The sequence below is a fragment of the Heliconius melpomene genome, chromosome 15, assembly GCF_056956725.1.
Source record: "Heliconius melpomene rosina isolate 202511_hmr_F chromosome 15, ASM5695672v1, whole genome shotgun sequence".
In the NCBI taxonomy this organism is placed as follows: Eukaryota; Metazoa; Arthropoda; class Insecta; order Lepidoptera; family Nymphalidae; genus Heliconius; species Heliconius melpomene.
This window is the reverse complement of record NC_140403.1, coordinates 6,255,673-6,271,022: the sequence shown is the minus strand read 5'-3', so window position 1 is coordinate 6,271,022 and position 15,350 is coordinate 6,255,673. Positions and strand designations below refer to the sequence as shown.

Here is a 15,350-nt window from a genome sequence, read left to right as displayed (position 1 = left end):
ATTTATAAATATCTTAAATTGACAAAGTGAGCTGTCAATTTTCTGTATCCCAAAAAAATCATCATATAAGTATACGAATTTCTAAAACAAAAGTTTGTTTGCTGTAAATCTTATTAATAATAAGAATGTTTCGAGCTAATAATTTTGATAAATTACTAGGTAAGTATGTATAAAAGTTACAATATTATGATAAAACAATTACTTTTTGTTATTTTATCCTTGTAAAATTATTCGATGATTATTTTATCTAATTTGCATCACTTTCTTTTTGATGATTTCATTGATGATTTGAGACAACAACAGTTTCTTTTTGTAAAAGTAAAATCCGTATTCTGTGAGTGTATGTAGCTCGTAAAAACATGACGAAATATTTTCTAATTTGTTCTAGATAAAGCGACAAGTAATCTACGCCTAGATCCCGATTGGCCCTCAATTTTACAAATATGTGATTTAATTAGACAAAATGATTGTTCGTGAGTAACATTTTTCACTTCACTTTTATTTATTATATAGTATTAAATAAATTCGGAATAGTAATATAGTATTAAGTAAAATAATTTCAATGTCATATCAATATTTTATACTTCTAGACCCAAGTATGCAGTGGCTGCTGTGAAAAAGAAGCTTTACTCACCAAACCCTCACCAGGCTATGTTTGCGCTCCTCACTTTAGAAAGTATAGTTAAAAATTGTGGTATGTAATATTTATTTATATATTCCTATTAAAATATAGCATTGAGCAAAACTACATTGATTGATTGCAAAACTACATTGATTGATTGAACCTACAAGCATTGCAATTATAGTGATATGTTGATCTACTGCTGTCATGGTCTTTAAATATCATATACACCTTCTTAACTTTATAAAATAAACAAACTTTTTATTATTGGATCTTTGTGTATAAAATTGTAGTTAAATCTTATATGTATATAATAAAATAGTAAAAATATATTGTCTGTGTTTTTTGACTGAAATGGATAGACAGACACTTCACACTTCACAAAAGAATAATGGAAACCAAAAATATATCTTTTAATTTCTTGTCTGTAATATGCAATCATTACAGTTATTTTATAAAGAATATTATAAATCGTTACCCAAATCATTAACTTAACATATTAACAGGTTAATGATTTGGGTAACTAACCCGTTAAATATATTAGGCTAGTTACAACCGGCTCAAATAATATTTTAGATATTAACAGGAAAAAAGCAGCATCAAACTGTATGTTGCATATAGCAGTGTAGAAAGTTACGACCCTAGTGTTGAGAAAATCCATTCCCATTGTTTTGAGTACCAGAACTCAACACCACATTTTGTTTTGTTACCAGATTAAATAATTCATTCCCCTGAGTTGGGATTGAACCTACAACCATTGCAGGTTTTATTAGACTACTTTTATTATTCTACTTTACAACAATGGCCTCTATAGATTTATTAGATTATATAATTAAATTATTAATACAATCTTAATGTTACAGGATCTGGAGTGCATGATGAAGTCGCATCAAAAGCATTCTGTGAGATGCTTCGTGACTTAGTAAAAACAACGCAACACGAGAATTTGAAATCTAAAATATTAGAGTTGATACAAGCCTGGGCTTTTGCGTTTCGTAACAATCCTAAATATAGAGCAGTTCAGGTAAGATACTACAACTGGCAAATACAGTTGTCAGTCATTAGTGTTTATTCTAGCTAAGGTGAAGATAATTATGTTTTTAGAATTTGGCAGAAAATGGGTAATGGAAGTGTTTAATGGGAATGGAGTGTTTTTATACTAGGTTCCCAGGTTCTCTCTGCCTACCCCTACTGCCTATGTACGGGATACAGTGTGAAGCTAAAAATATATATATTGATAGATCATTAGTGGTATAATATGGGTATGATATCAAAAGTCTATTATTAAGCTAGATTAAGGAAAAAAATCACGAAAATTACATTTGCCGATTTGTTTTTATAATACGACAAAGCTAGATCACAAATGCTTTATTTATGCTTACTGTGGGTTTGGGTTCAAATCACACCCAAGAAGATATTTTTATTTCAAAAGACAGGCAAATCTGTTAGAAAAGTACAAATGCATTAAGTTTACATATCCTGGTTTGGTTAAGGAAAGTATTACATTGACCATTGTCTGGTAATATTGAACATGTAAAAATAAATTGACACAACCGTCGCGTTTACAGTCACACAAATGTGCCACTGTATATAATAATAAGCTTATTTTTTTTTAAAGATTCAAAACTGATTTAGTAACTCTAAAGTAAATGAAGGGCAAACTTTACTTGAATGTTTTTGTTGTTATTTGATTTTGATATGATTTAATATATAATTATTTAATATATATATATATATATATATATATATATATATATATAATTATTATATATTAAATCTATGACAGAGCATAGCAAGAGATTTTTCCTAAATGCAAGAAAATATAATATTTACCACCCACTATTGTACGCGCGTATTAGTAATTCTATATCATTATTGATTTTTCTTTATCTAATTAAGAACCGATGCCTCGGGAGTCTCATTGTGCTGCATATTACAGTATTGTTACTTTATTTATAGAGTACTCTGTTATTGTATAAATAATAATGTACTAGGTATAGATAAAATTATATTATTTTAATAAATCTTTCATATCAGTCAAGTCAATGACCTGTTGCAATATGTGATGTCTATCTGCTGGGAGTATAGAGTAAAATTGTCTATATTTTTTTTACAATTAGTGCAAAAATTTTTAATATAAACTATATATAAATTTTGGAAATAATATACTCTTATTTATATATAATATTTGAAAATAATAGCTCTTAGGTCCTTAAACTTAAATTACGATTACAATGGCGAATGTGACGTTTACACCTTTTTTTGAGTCAATGTCAGCCAGTTTATGATTCACATTTCATATCTAATTCATCACACAACAAAAACATTAAGTGTATAAAAATTGTGTTTGAGTCAGTACTGTAAAAAATATTTAAGATTCATTTTATTGCTAATTATTCTTATTATATTAACTATTCAAAATAATTAAATATTATTGTAACAGTCTTGTTATCCTTATTTAACAGGACACTGTGAACATTTTGAAAGCAGAAGGCCACAAATTTCCCGCATTAAAGGAATCTGATGCGATGTTTTCAGCTGACACAGCGCCCGAATGGGCCGATGGTGAAGTGTGTCACAGGTTAGTTTTAATTTTTAATATAAATAATAATAATAATAAAGTCCTTTATTCCAAATCTTAGTTTTTAATATATAATTATTTATTATTAAGTTAGCATTCATTCATTTCTAATATATAGATGCCGCACAGCATTCACTTTAATGGTGCGCCGTCACCATTGTCGTGCGTGTGGTCAAGTTTTCTGTCAACAATGCAGTGCAAAGACATCTACTCTACCTAAGTTTGGCATAGAAAAAGAGGTAACAGTTACTTTTTAATATAGCACTACTAAAAATCTTATTATGGATCTTAATAGTACAGGGTGAGTCATATTGAACTTTCCGATTTCAATAAGGTGTGTATTAAAAACAAAGCGACATGCAGTAAAAATTATTTTATTGTTTGAAAGCACATAACATGCAGTTTTAATTTAGTTGGTTTTAAAAATGATATCCTGTAAATGTCTACCTCCATTGACCACACACTGCTGAAGCCTTTCCCGGAAGTTGTCCATTACTCGTCGAGTCATATTCAGCGGAATAGCATTGATTTCTTCCGTGATTGCAGCCTTCAGTTCATCGATGGTTCGGGGACGATGCGTGTACACCTTTTCCTTCAGGTAACCCCAGAGAAAGAAATCGCAGGGGGTTAAATCAGGTGATCTCGGCGGCCACCCAACGTCACCTCGCAAAGAAATGAGATGACCGGGAAACATTTGTCGCAGGATTTCCATTGAACGCCTGGATGTATGGGCTGTAGCACCATCTTGTTGGAACCAGATGTTATCGTTGTCATGATTCTGCGTTAATTCCTCCAATTTCAGTTTCAGAAAAGTTTCAAGCATGTCGCAATACCGAGCAGAGGTAACTGTGACGACTTGACCATCTTCTTCAAAAAAATAGGGACCCCACACACCAAACTCTGCAATAGCGCACCACACTGTCACTCGAGGGCTGTGAAGTGGTCGTTCGTGTAGGTTTCGTGGGTTATTCTCAGCCCAGTATCGAAAATTCTGTTTGTTGACAGTTCCGGCGAGGTGAAAATGTGCCTCATCACTGAAGATCAAAACAGCAGTGCGGGGGATCTGCTGAATGTCGCGGCATAAATTTGTTCGTGTGTCTAAGTCTCTAACTGTTAATTCTTGCACTACCTGAATCTTGTATGGGTGAAATTTAAGGTCTCTATGCAGTATTCTGCGGACACTACTGAAAGATAATCCTAGTGAAGCGGCATGTTTCCGAACAGAACGCCGAGGGGATTGTTGAATTGAAGCCCGCACTCTATCCACGTTTTCCGCTGACGTTGACGTCCTAATTCGGCCTTGTGGTCTTGTTTTTAATGCTGATGATGTTGCTCTAAAATTTGATACCCAATTTCTGATTGTTGGTCCAGTGGGAATGGGATCACGTCGACCAATAGCAAAATGTAAACGGAACGCACGCTGTGTTGTGATCACGGAGCCGCCATTTTTAATAAACTCTTCAACTACGAACGCACGATGTTGTCCCGACCAAGCCATTGCTCACACTAAAACTGCATGTCATGGCGCGTCTAATGACACCATCCCCACCCTTCTACTCCTTCCCTTCTTCGTGCAACGTCCTTCCAAAACCGGAAAGTTCAATATGACTCACCCTGTATTATACTTACTGAATTATAAATAAAGAAAAATAATATGTTTTGATATATAGGTCAGAGTATGCGATGCTTGCTTTGATAAAGTAAGCCGTCCACCATCTTCTTCAACTAAGTTAGAAATTGTTGATACAGCCAATGACTATGGGCCTGCTCAGCCACAGGTATGTTTTAAGTAGATACTTATATTTCATTACGAATAATTTTATTGTTATTATTTTGATTTAAGAATTAAACAATTTGAAACATTTGTAGCAAAAATATAAAAACTAAATATCAGAAGTAAAATATAAAAAAATTGTGTTTCTCTCTAATTATAGTATTAGTTTGATAATAGTTATTTTCCTCTATTTCAACAAGGTTAATTTCCTAAAGGTGTTTGGAAAAAATGAAGTTAAGTAGGTAAAAAAGAGGAAATAATTTATTATCTTATTTGCAGTCTTAATTTATACTACAGATTTTCTAAATATTCTAGTTCTTTTTAACTAAGTACATATTAGTTTCAGGAAATTCAGTAACTATCGCTATTTTAAGCATATATACTTCTTAAATTAAATAAAATTCAATATGTACCTTTTTCAGGTATTAAAAGATAAATAGAAACTTAAAATACATTTATTTAACCTAAAACTTATTATCCGTCGTACGAGTCACCCGGCATTTCACCTCCTGGCACCAACATTGCTATATTATTTCCGTTGAGTAATATTTGATCCAATTTAGTTATTTTTCTTCCTTCTGGCGTTGACTCATATTCTGTCACATCGTCTAACAACATATTTACAAAGTCATCAAAGCCTTGCAGCGTTCCAACCATTTCTTTGTCATTCTTCATTATAATATGAATTCTTGATCCTATACATTTGTCTACCAGTTCAAGTGGTAATAATGTGTTAGGATTAGGTAATGCTTGTGCCATTTTTTATATGGTAAAATGATTTAATACTTTATTATCTTATAATTTTAACTCGTTTGCCTTTTTACATTTCATGTATATCATGGAATTACGGTCGATAAACGTCATTTGAGTTTGACAGTCAGACAGTGGACTCATAGACAACTTATAACATAACAAGTTAACCCTTTTTTCTCCATGTTGGCTTTATTGTTACTTCGTTCGAACATGGCAACTTTTAAAAAGCAGTTATTAGTCATAACTTATGACAAGAGACAGCGGTTTCGAATTTGAAATACATTTAAAATAACGGTATTGTAAGCGAGCGTGATTTACTTTTAAATACTCAGTATAATTGTGATAAAACATGTCTAAAAAGTTTGTAACTAACTTTCGAGGTGAAATTAATTATGAAAACTTGCATATCAAAGATGAACCAACAGAAGAAGATTTTGGATTTCATGAAACAATAGATTATGATTTTCAAAATGATTTCAATTTGCGTAAATCTATGTCAATGAATGATATTGCGAATCTTAGAGAAGACTTAATAAAGATGGAGCTTTCAGATGCCAGGGAAGATGTTTATGAAAGACATAAGAGACCAATAGCAGTACATCAAGACTTATCTAGAACTAAATTTGTGTCAATGGCCGAAGCAATTTATCATTACGAAAGAGATACACCCGACCGTTTTCGTTCTAATAGATCTCAGTTGTCCCGTCCAAAAAATAACTTTGGCCAAACTGGACTTACAGTTCCTCAGTCTCCAATGCTAAGATGTAAAGCACGTTCAAGACCACAACACATTATTTCTCAAAAAGAAAAAGAAGAATTAGAAATTGAGGAGATGAAAAAATTTAAAATCAAAGCCAATCCAATTCCTAAATCAGTTATTGAAGGTCCCAAAAACTTACCTGAAGTGTCAAAAAAATCATTTACAATTCCTGAACCATTTAAGTTGACAGAAATTCAGAAAAAGATTGTTCAAGCTCCAGGACAAGTTACTAAATTCAAAGCTCGACCAGCCCCAAAGCACATTCTTGAGAAACCACAAATAGTACCAAAACCTGTTGTACATACTACTAAACCAGTGAATCTTAAATTTCTCTACAACAGAAACACCTCTACCGATCATCTTAGCCATAATACTAAGGCATACAAGCCACTTGCTAATCATAAATCTTGTGATAAACATATACAACGACATGGACCTGTCAAACCAGAGCCATTCTCATTTCAAAAGAGAGATGAAGACCTAAAACAAAAAAGAGAAGAATGTATAAGGAGGCAACTTGAGGAAGAACGAAAACTTGCATCTCAGTTCAAAGCTCAACCTTTACCTATAGCAGTAAAAAAGAGGATGCAAAACATCACCATACCAAGCAATTCATCTAATACATCTTCAGAGAATAAAGAGAATTTTGTGAAATTTGAGGCAAAGCCAGCTATTGTTCTTTACAAGGAACCCTTCAAGCCAGTGCTGCAACCATTGCAAGTCAAATCTGCTCCCTTCAAACTAACATGCGAAAAACGAGCTGCAGAAAGAGAAAGATTTGAAAAACAACTAAAAGAAAAGGAAGAAGAGAATGAGAGGTTGAGACAACAGAATGAAAGGGAGCTACAAGAAGCAGAGGAAAGAGCGATTGCAAAGCTAAGAGCGAGATTGATTCATCATGCAAAACCAGTTCCACCATTGAATCCCTTTGTGCCAGAAAAATCTATTGCACCTCTCACAGTACCTGAAACACCCAAATTTGTTAGGAGATTAAAAGAAAATTGATTAAGTAATATTAATGAATTTTGTTTTGAAAGTATAGTATAATATAATAATGATGATAGAGCATGATTGATGATGTATCCTATTATTTACTGATTTTAATGACATTTTAATGTTAGTGGTTGAATTCATTCAAGTTGATTCTTAATTTGTGAATATATTATTGGAATAATTTAAGTTTGTTTTATTTATATACCTTTATTTAAATTTAAACAACCTTATCAAATATAGAATATAAAGATTTTTAATTTTTATATATATTTTATGTGAATGGAAAGTCGAGAGATCTAAAAAGAGCAATGTATACCATGGCAACAATAATTGGCATTACAAAAATTTGTATATTTTTTTAAGTTGTTTTTGTTACTGGAACAATAGCCACAACTGGTATACTATATCTATTAATGTTTGGGGTTACTATTGCAGGGGCACAAAGTGTGACTGTAAACGCGACAGGTTGTGGGTTCGAATCCCACTCAAGGAAAAGAAATATTTAATATTTTAATTACTTTGCCCTGGTGTCACACAATGCCTTCAGAATTGAGCAGAAAATGGGGAACAGAGTGTCTTAACACTAGGTTCCCTCTGCCTACTCTACTGTTTGAAAAATACAGCATGATACTATAAAAAAGTTATAAATAATAAAACTAAATGAATCCCAGAAACGACCTGGGAAGTCAGCTGATGAACTTCAAGAAGAAGAGGAACTGCAACTGGCCCTCGCTTTAAGCCAATCTGAAGCCGAACACAAGGAAAAGGAGCGCAGGTCCAGATCTTACATTGCACCAGAAACCACATTGCATCCCACAAGTATTGTGTTATTTATACTTAGACTCATGTAACTATGTCTTCTTTGTAGGTTCTATCTTTAATCGAGATTTTCCTCAAAAGGCTGAAGTAGCGCAGTGGCATAGCGTCTGACTAAATGCGACGGTTGTGTGTTCAATTCCCACACAGGGCAGTGAATTATTTTTTTTTTATTTCCTCACTCTAGTAAAAAAACAAAAAGAAGCGTTGAGGTCTGTCACTCCATAACCCGACAATTTGGCGGAAAGTGAGAAATGGAGTGTATTAACACTATGTTCCCCTTGCTTACCCTGCTATATTAAGGATGAAGGGTGATGGTGTTGCCACTTAACAAACAATATCTTAAAATAAAACAAAAGATATAAAATATAACATCAGTAGGCTCTCTCTGACACTTTCTAATATGAGTCATATTTGCAAACTCTAACTACAAAAGAGTGAAAGTGAAAAAAAAAATCTGCTATTCTTTTTTTTTGGTTTTGATATTCTTTGAAGTTAATATGAAAGGCCTATATTTTTAGTTTCTCCAACCCCGTCCTCAGTGAGTGCCTCACCGGAGCACAGTACAACCAATTCTGAGCTATCACGCTACTTAGACAGAAACTACTGGGAGCAAAGGTTGTCACGTGACGCCGCTAACGCACCCACTGCGCCTTCACACACTTCTAATGATACCAATGAGGTAAAGTATATTTCTTTTTAGGGCTCCGACCCTTTTAACGAATAAAACCGGGCACGCCCACTTAGGGTTCCGTACAAAAATTGGAGGTTCACTGAAGGTGACCTTTTTCTGAAATTCAAACTTAGCCAGAGCCCTTTCATTTGATACCTCACTTGAACTAGCAGCTTTAATACCAAATTTTACCCCGTATTTTGACATTACGAAGGGAATCAAAATTAATAAGGTACTTCTAGCATCTACAGGTTCATCTAGTTCAGAGAAAAATCTGAAAACTATACATTTGTGGTCAAATCTTAAAAAATAATAGCCTTAAAAGGGGGCCAAGTAGTATTAAAGCCGATAGTTAAAGTGAGATATTAGATAAAAGGGCTTTGGCTAAGTTAAGTTTGAATATCCGAAAAGGCTGGAGACTGTCAATTTTTGTACGGAACCCTCAGTAGACGAGCCCGATTCGCGCTTGTCCAGTTTTTTTTTTAAAGTGTTATTCCACACATTGGAAATAAAAGTACTTTTTAAGAAAATATGTAATAAAAATTTATAGCGTGATTTGAACACCGTCACCGTCCGTTTGATCAGGCGCTTCTGAGCCCTTGGACGGTTTCCTGGTGTGGGCTATAATCTCACTATGTAGTCTTTTTTGTTTTCATAAAAAGTAAACTAATATTTTGTCACTTTTTTATGATTCAATTTAAGTATTTAAGTTTTGTAGTGCTGTTTACTTTTTCAGTTATTATAGATATTATATTATAGTATCTTTCATTTTATTTTATAATTGTGTATTCAAAGAATCCATTATTTTTTTTATTATGCACATTCAAAATGATGGGAATTTTTATTCAACATCTTGAGCTTATTTTAATTCTTTAAATAAAAATTTAAAGTTAAATTTAATAAAATAATTTCAGCAAGAGTATCTAAAGCCCAATGCTAACAAAAATCAAGATGACGAGGCCGAAGATAAGGAAATTGACGAATTTGTTGAATCTCTTAAATCTCAAGTTGAGATTTTTGTTAATAGAATGAAAAGTAATTCATCTCGGTAAGTGGGAGCTGACTGTTTTTTTTTTATTTAAGTACTATACTAACAAAAGATACATAATGTATAACACTGATAGGGAAATGATGTCTGCCCATAAATGTAAAAAATGTACTAAAAATAATAAATTAAACCTAATATCATTTTTGAACAAAAAATATTTAAGAAACTTATGTCATAATGATGGTACATACTGGATAGACGGTAAATGACAGTAATAACAGAAAACGGAAGAATAACGATAAATAATTAAAATAAATAAATCAAGCAGAAGGAACCTAATGTTAAGACACTCTGTTCCCAACTTTCCGCCAAATTCTGAAGGAATTTCGTGTTGAGTGGTGGAACTCTATAAATAGTATATAGAACTAGATAAATAGAATAAAAGTTATTATCTCTCTATAAAAAAAAAAGTAGACTATTTTGTATATTTAAACTTAATATATTTTTTATCACTAAATTTATATAATATATATGCCATTCAATGAACAAACTGATTAATTGTGCAAAACAGAATATTTCGTATATTTTCTGTTTTAAAGAATAAAAAAATTAAATACATATTTGAATATTCCCAGCGGTCGTTCAATCGCCAACGACACCTCGGTGCAGACGTTGTTCATGAACATCACCGCGATGCATTCGAAGTTGTTGCGCTACATACAGCAGCAAGACGACAAACGTGTTTATTTGGAAAGCTTGCAGGTATGTATAGCTATGTATATTACATTTTTAAGTGAAACAATTTGGCCATTATGACACCACAATCTAAAAATACAAAATTTTAATATTTTATAGTAGTATACTCTTCCACCTAGCAGAGTAGGCAGGGGGAACCTGGGAATCTAGTGGAGAGACACTCCATCCCCGCTTTCAACCGTATTTTGGAGACATTACATGTTGAGTGACGGAATTCAACGCCGCACTTTGCCACGTAATCACAGGGAAGAAATAGAAATGTTAAATATTTAATTTCCCCGAATGGGAATCTAATACATCCGTCGCGTATATAAAACAGACGCAGGCTCACTGCGCTACAGCGGCCTTTCTGATAATTATTTTATTTCTTTATATAAAATTAGGAGTGTTTGATGGTAAATAAAAGCAATGGTTTGATATAAAGAATAAAAATATTACGTCCAAATACTTGAGAGTTTACATAAATGGCGTCAACTCTTTTTATAGTAAAAATCTAAATTAACTTCTATATATGATTATTAACTTTTGAATTAATAGGCAATAGATAATTTATAATATAATAATTAAACAAATGTTATTACTATTTCTAGCTGTCGTGACGCAGTAGCGTGTAACTGCAAACGCCGTGGTTGTAGGTTCGATTCCTACGAGGGGAAATTAACTATGAAATATTTTCTTATCTTTTACGCTGGTTTCGCCACTCAACACGCAATGCCATGAGCTTTTGGTGGAAAGAAGGGTATGGAATGTCTTAACATTAGGTTCAGTCTACCTACCTTGATATATGCGGGGTACAGCGTAAAGCTGAAAATTATATTTAAAAAAATCTAATTTGAATTGATATTCCAACAAGGACAAAATAAACCAAGTGCGGGACAGCCGCGCAGCCCTCGACACGCTCCGCGCGGAGCACGCGGCGCGTCTTGCGGCGCAGGCCGAGGCGGCTGAACGACAGCGGCAAATGCAAATGGCGGTCAAATTGCAGGCCATGAGGAAGAAGAAACACGAATATTTGCAGTATCAACGACAGCTGGCGTTGCAGCGTGTACAGGTATTGATTGATGTTGCTATTTATTATTGTATTAAACTTAGAGGTATATATATATATATATATTATGTATATATTCTTTTTAATTATTATTTTTAATAATATGTTTTTGAATTGTTTAGTTTGTTAATACTTTAGGGTTCCGTACTTTTTTTTAAAAAAGGGACCCTTATAAGATCGCTCTGTTGTCCGTCTGTCTGTCTGTCAAGACCCTGTATCTCAGGAACGCTTGGAGATATCGGGTTGAAATTCAAACCATATAATCAGATCTACAGCCCCATGATTTCGTGATGTAAAACATATTTCTATATATACTTAGAAAAAAGATATGGCCGTGTTTATCGCAATAAATGCGTATTTCGACACTAAAGAAAATCACAAAATTCATAAGGTACTTCCGATTGACCTAGAATTATGAAATTTGGCAACTAGCATCTACATATAGTACTAGTTTAGTACTATTTGTTGACGCTAGTTGCCACTTTGTTTGAAAACTGTATATTTGAGTTAAATCCTAAAAAGCCTTAAATCCTAACAGCCTTAAAATACAAAAAACGCATATTTCGACACTGTAAAAGGAATAAAAATAATAGAGTACTGCTGGTTAACCTAAAATTATGAAATTTAGCAGTAAGCATCTACAAGTAGTATTTGTTCAGGAAAAAATCTGAAAACTATACATTTGTGGTTCAATCCTAAAAAGTAATAGCGTTTAGTAGCAAAAACCGTGTATTTCGACATTATAAAAGGGGTTAAAATTAATAGGGTACTTCCAGTTGACCTAGAATTATGAAAGTAGGCAGCTTACATCTATGGGTAGTACTTGTTCTGAAAAAAGTCTGAAAACTATACATTTGAACTATAACTTTAAATCCAAAAAAATATCCTTAAAAGGGGGGCAAAATTTGATATTAAAGTCGCTAGTTCAAGTGAGGTATCAAATGAATAGGCTCTGGACTTCCAATTTTTGTAAGGAACCTTCAGTGGATAAGCCCGACTCACGCTTGTTTTTTTAATAATTTGTAATTTTACAGGAACAAGAAAGAGAAATGCAAATGAGACAAGAGCAACAAAAGCACCAATATATGATGTCAGCAAACAGCGGTTTCTACATGCCAGGTGTCTCAATGCACCAATTTCAACCAGGATATCCCAATCAGGCATTATACTCTAACCCTCAATTCCAGCCACAAATTATGCCACAAGCTACTACTGATGGCACACTTCCATTGCCTGGTCAGCCACAGATGTCACAAGCTGGCAACCCTATGAATGTAAATCAAATGTCTCAATCTATGCCACAAATGCCACAAAGTAACAACTTTGTTATGATGGCATCTGGAATGGGTCTGAGTCAACCAACCAGTCTCCCACCCCCAATGAATCAACCTAATATGAGGCCAGGCTTGAATCAGCAACTTGCTCTCCAACAACAGGTGATGATGCAGCAGATGCAACAGATACGAATGCCCAACCAGCCAGGTGTTCATCAAATGATGCCACCGAGTGTGCCAAATGGCTTACCCGGACAGACTGTCCCACAAAACCCACAGACTACCCAGCAGCTACCCAAGCAAAATGTACCAAACCCAGCCCAAGCCTCTAACCTGATGCCACCAATGACTATCAGCCAACAAGTCAATCCTGCCAATCCTATGTATGCAATGCAAATGCCTAATATGAGAATGCCACTCATGCAGGGCAGCCAACCAAATAATAACCAACAAGTACCTGTCTCATACTCAATGAGTGTACAAAATCCACCAAACAGTCAACAACCTGGTGCAAACATACCTCATATGCCTCAAATGCAAATGCCCGGCCAACCAATGCCTTTGCAGGGCCAACCTATGATGCAGAACCAGTCACTACCTGGACCAAATCATCAATTGCCTCAATCATCACAAGTCCCACAGAGCCAAGGCCAACAGATGTCTCACCCCCAAATGACGCAGGTGCAATCTGTACCAATACAAGGACATCCCCCACAGGCTCACAATCCGCAAATGCAGCCCAACCCACAAGGTCAGATGCCTTCCGTCCAACAAATGCCCCAAATGATGCCTGGTGCTATGCAGCAAGTCCCACAAATGCAAGGTCAAGTACCCAATCAGGGCCCACAGCCAATTCAGGGAATCCCACAAAACGTTCAAGGTCAATCCATCAAGGTGCAGCAGAACTACGGTAATGGCCCGCCCAACCAACAACAAATACCTAACCAGCAGGTGCAGCAAGTTCAGACGCCAGTGAAATCTGAACATAATAATAACACTGCAGAACTTATTAGTTTTGATTGAATTTAACTTACTAATGAAGAAATATATTTATTAGACTGTTTATTTATAACTACATATTATATGGGAATTCGATAACGTCACAATGATTCATTATAGAAATGTAAAGTGGTTTTAATTTTTTTATGAAATAACTTGCATATACTCATACAGCTTGTAAACCTTGATGTTGAAATATTGTTTATATTAGAATGCTGTCCAAATGTTTTGTGGTTGATGGAACGTCACATTCTTACGTAACACACATTGATTAACAGGCAGTAGGCAATTTAGGTTTTAGAGAAGATGGCCTTGTAATCTATGTAAATGTGCTAAAATGTAAAAATGTCTGTTATAATTCTAATTATATATTAGATGTTAGAATATTAATATAAAATTCAAATTTATTATTTTATTTTTATTTGCACATAATATTTTGTTTTATATTATTTACATCTAAGTTACGACTATTATGTATAATAATAAAAATTTATAAAAGTGCATGTGTGTTTTATTTTGTTAAGTGTATATTATAATATTGTACTTTAAAGTCTCAACCACAGGAAAAAGCTGGTGAATTTAAAAACACTTAATGGGTAACAGTCGTCAACTTTTTTATTTAATACAATAAATTTACTAAATCTTTAGTTTCCAATTTCTTTATTAATACTTCTATTTCAAGCGGGCGTAGCCCCGCACGGGCCCACTAGTATTTAATATTATTATTTCGCTCTGTTGTCGAGACCACAGAATACATATACCCAAATAGCCCAAGGGTCCCCAGACCTACGTAATTTTAGCAAAGCTGATATTTTGAGGACTATTAGTTTCATATGTAGTTAAGACAGTATGCGTACGCACTAACTTGGAAGTGGGGCTCTTTCAGAGATAGCTATTAGTATTAGTATAGAATACTAGCGGACGCGCGCTTCGCTTGCTTATTTAGGGGTGAATTCTATGAAACCACAAAACATGTGTTCAATGAAATATTTTTAAGAGTCTAAATTTGAATTTTTATAAAAATCGGTGGCGATTTAAAGATTTTTCCATACAAACTTTTAACCCCTTATTTGCACCCTTAGGGGGTGAATTCTAGAAAACCATGAAATACATGTTCAATTAAATATTTTTAAGAGTCTAAATTTCAAATTTTATAATAATCGGTGGCGTTTTAAGGATTTCTCTATACAAACTTTCATCCCCTTATTTGCACCCTTAGGCGGAGAATTCTAGAAAACGATGAAACACGTGTTCAATTAAATACTTTTAAAAATCTAAATTTCAAATTTTATAAAAATCGGTGCCGATTTAAA

The 15,350-nt window shown here is 33.8% G+C and overlaps 3 protein-coding genes across 7 annotated transcripts; 2 read left to right on the top strand and 1 right to left on the bottom strand.

Moving 5' to 3' along the window:
• The first annotated feature begins 1 nt into the window (after position 1).
• Positions 2 to 14,538, top strand: Hrs (Hepatocyte growth factor regulated tyrosine kinase substrate). Of its 5 annotated transcripts, XM_085197827.1 has the most exons (13): positions 2 to 159; positions 389 to 473; positions 591 to 694; positions 1,486 to 1,646; positions 3,088 to 3,203; positions 3,322 to 3,442; positions 4,874 to 4,981; positions 8,155 to 8,302; positions 8,821 to 8,981; positions 9,887 to 10,020; positions 10,596 to 10,722; positions 11,570 to 11,767; positions 12,799 to 14,538. In XM_085197827.1, exons 1-13 carry the CDS (start codon positions 126 to 128, stop codon positions 14,059 to 14,061), a joined length of 2,760 nt encoding a protein of 919 aa, XP_085053953.1. In that variant the 5' UTR covers positions 2 to 125; the 3' UTR covers positions 14,062 to 14,538. The 5 variants fall into 5 exon arrangements, with proteins under 5 accessions (XP_085053953.1, XP_085053954.1, XP_085053956.1 ...); XM_085197828.1 differs by lacking the exon at positions 389 to 473 and having other exon boundaries at positions 24 to 159; XM_085197830.1 differs by lacking the exons at positions 2 to 159; positions 389 to 473; positions 591 to 694; positions 1,486 to 1,646 and adding an exon at positions 2,502 to 2,616.
• LOC146531490 (U6 snRNA-associated Sm-like protein LSm5) lies at positions 5,417 to 5,858 on the bottom strand. Its single transcript, XM_085197833.1, has one exon. The coding sequence runs from the start codon at positions 5,734 to 5,736 to the stop codon at positions 5,452 to 5,454; it is 285 nt and encodes a 94-aa protein (XP_085053959.1). The 5' UTR covers positions 5,737 to 5,858; the 3' UTR covers positions 5,417 to 5,451.
• LOC146531489 (targeting protein for Xklp2 homolog) lies at positions 5,953 to 7,669 on the top strand. The gene has a single exon (XM_085197832.1). It carries the CDS (start codon positions 6,080 to 6,082, stop codon positions 7,493 to 7,495), a length of 1,416 nt encoding a protein of 471 aa, XP_085053958.1. The 5' UTR covers positions 5,953 to 6,079; the 3' UTR covers positions 7,496 to 7,669.
• Positions 14,539 to 15,350: the final 812 nt, after the last annotated feature.

Bases quoted from the DNA above. Each gene is read 5' to 3' on its own strand.
- LOC146531489 (XM_085197832.1), top strand. From the start codon at position 6,080: ATGTCTAAAAAGTTTGTAACTAACTTTCGAGGTGAAATTAATTATGAA.
- Hrs (XM_085197827.1), top strand. From the start codon at position 126: ATGTTTCGAGCTAATAATTTTGATAAATTACTAG. The intron at 1,647-3,087 runs GTAAGATACTAC...CTTATTTAACAG, and splicing joins CTAAATATAGAGCAGTTCAG to GACACTGTGAACATTTTGAA. The intron at 10,723-11,569 runs GTATGTATAGCT...TATTCCAACAAG, and splicing joins TTTATTTGGAAAGCTTGCAG to GACAAAATAAACCAAGTGCG.
- LOC146531490 (XM_085197833.1), bottom strand. From the start codon at position 5,736: ATGGCACAAGCATTACCTAATCCTAACACATTATTACCACTTGAACTG.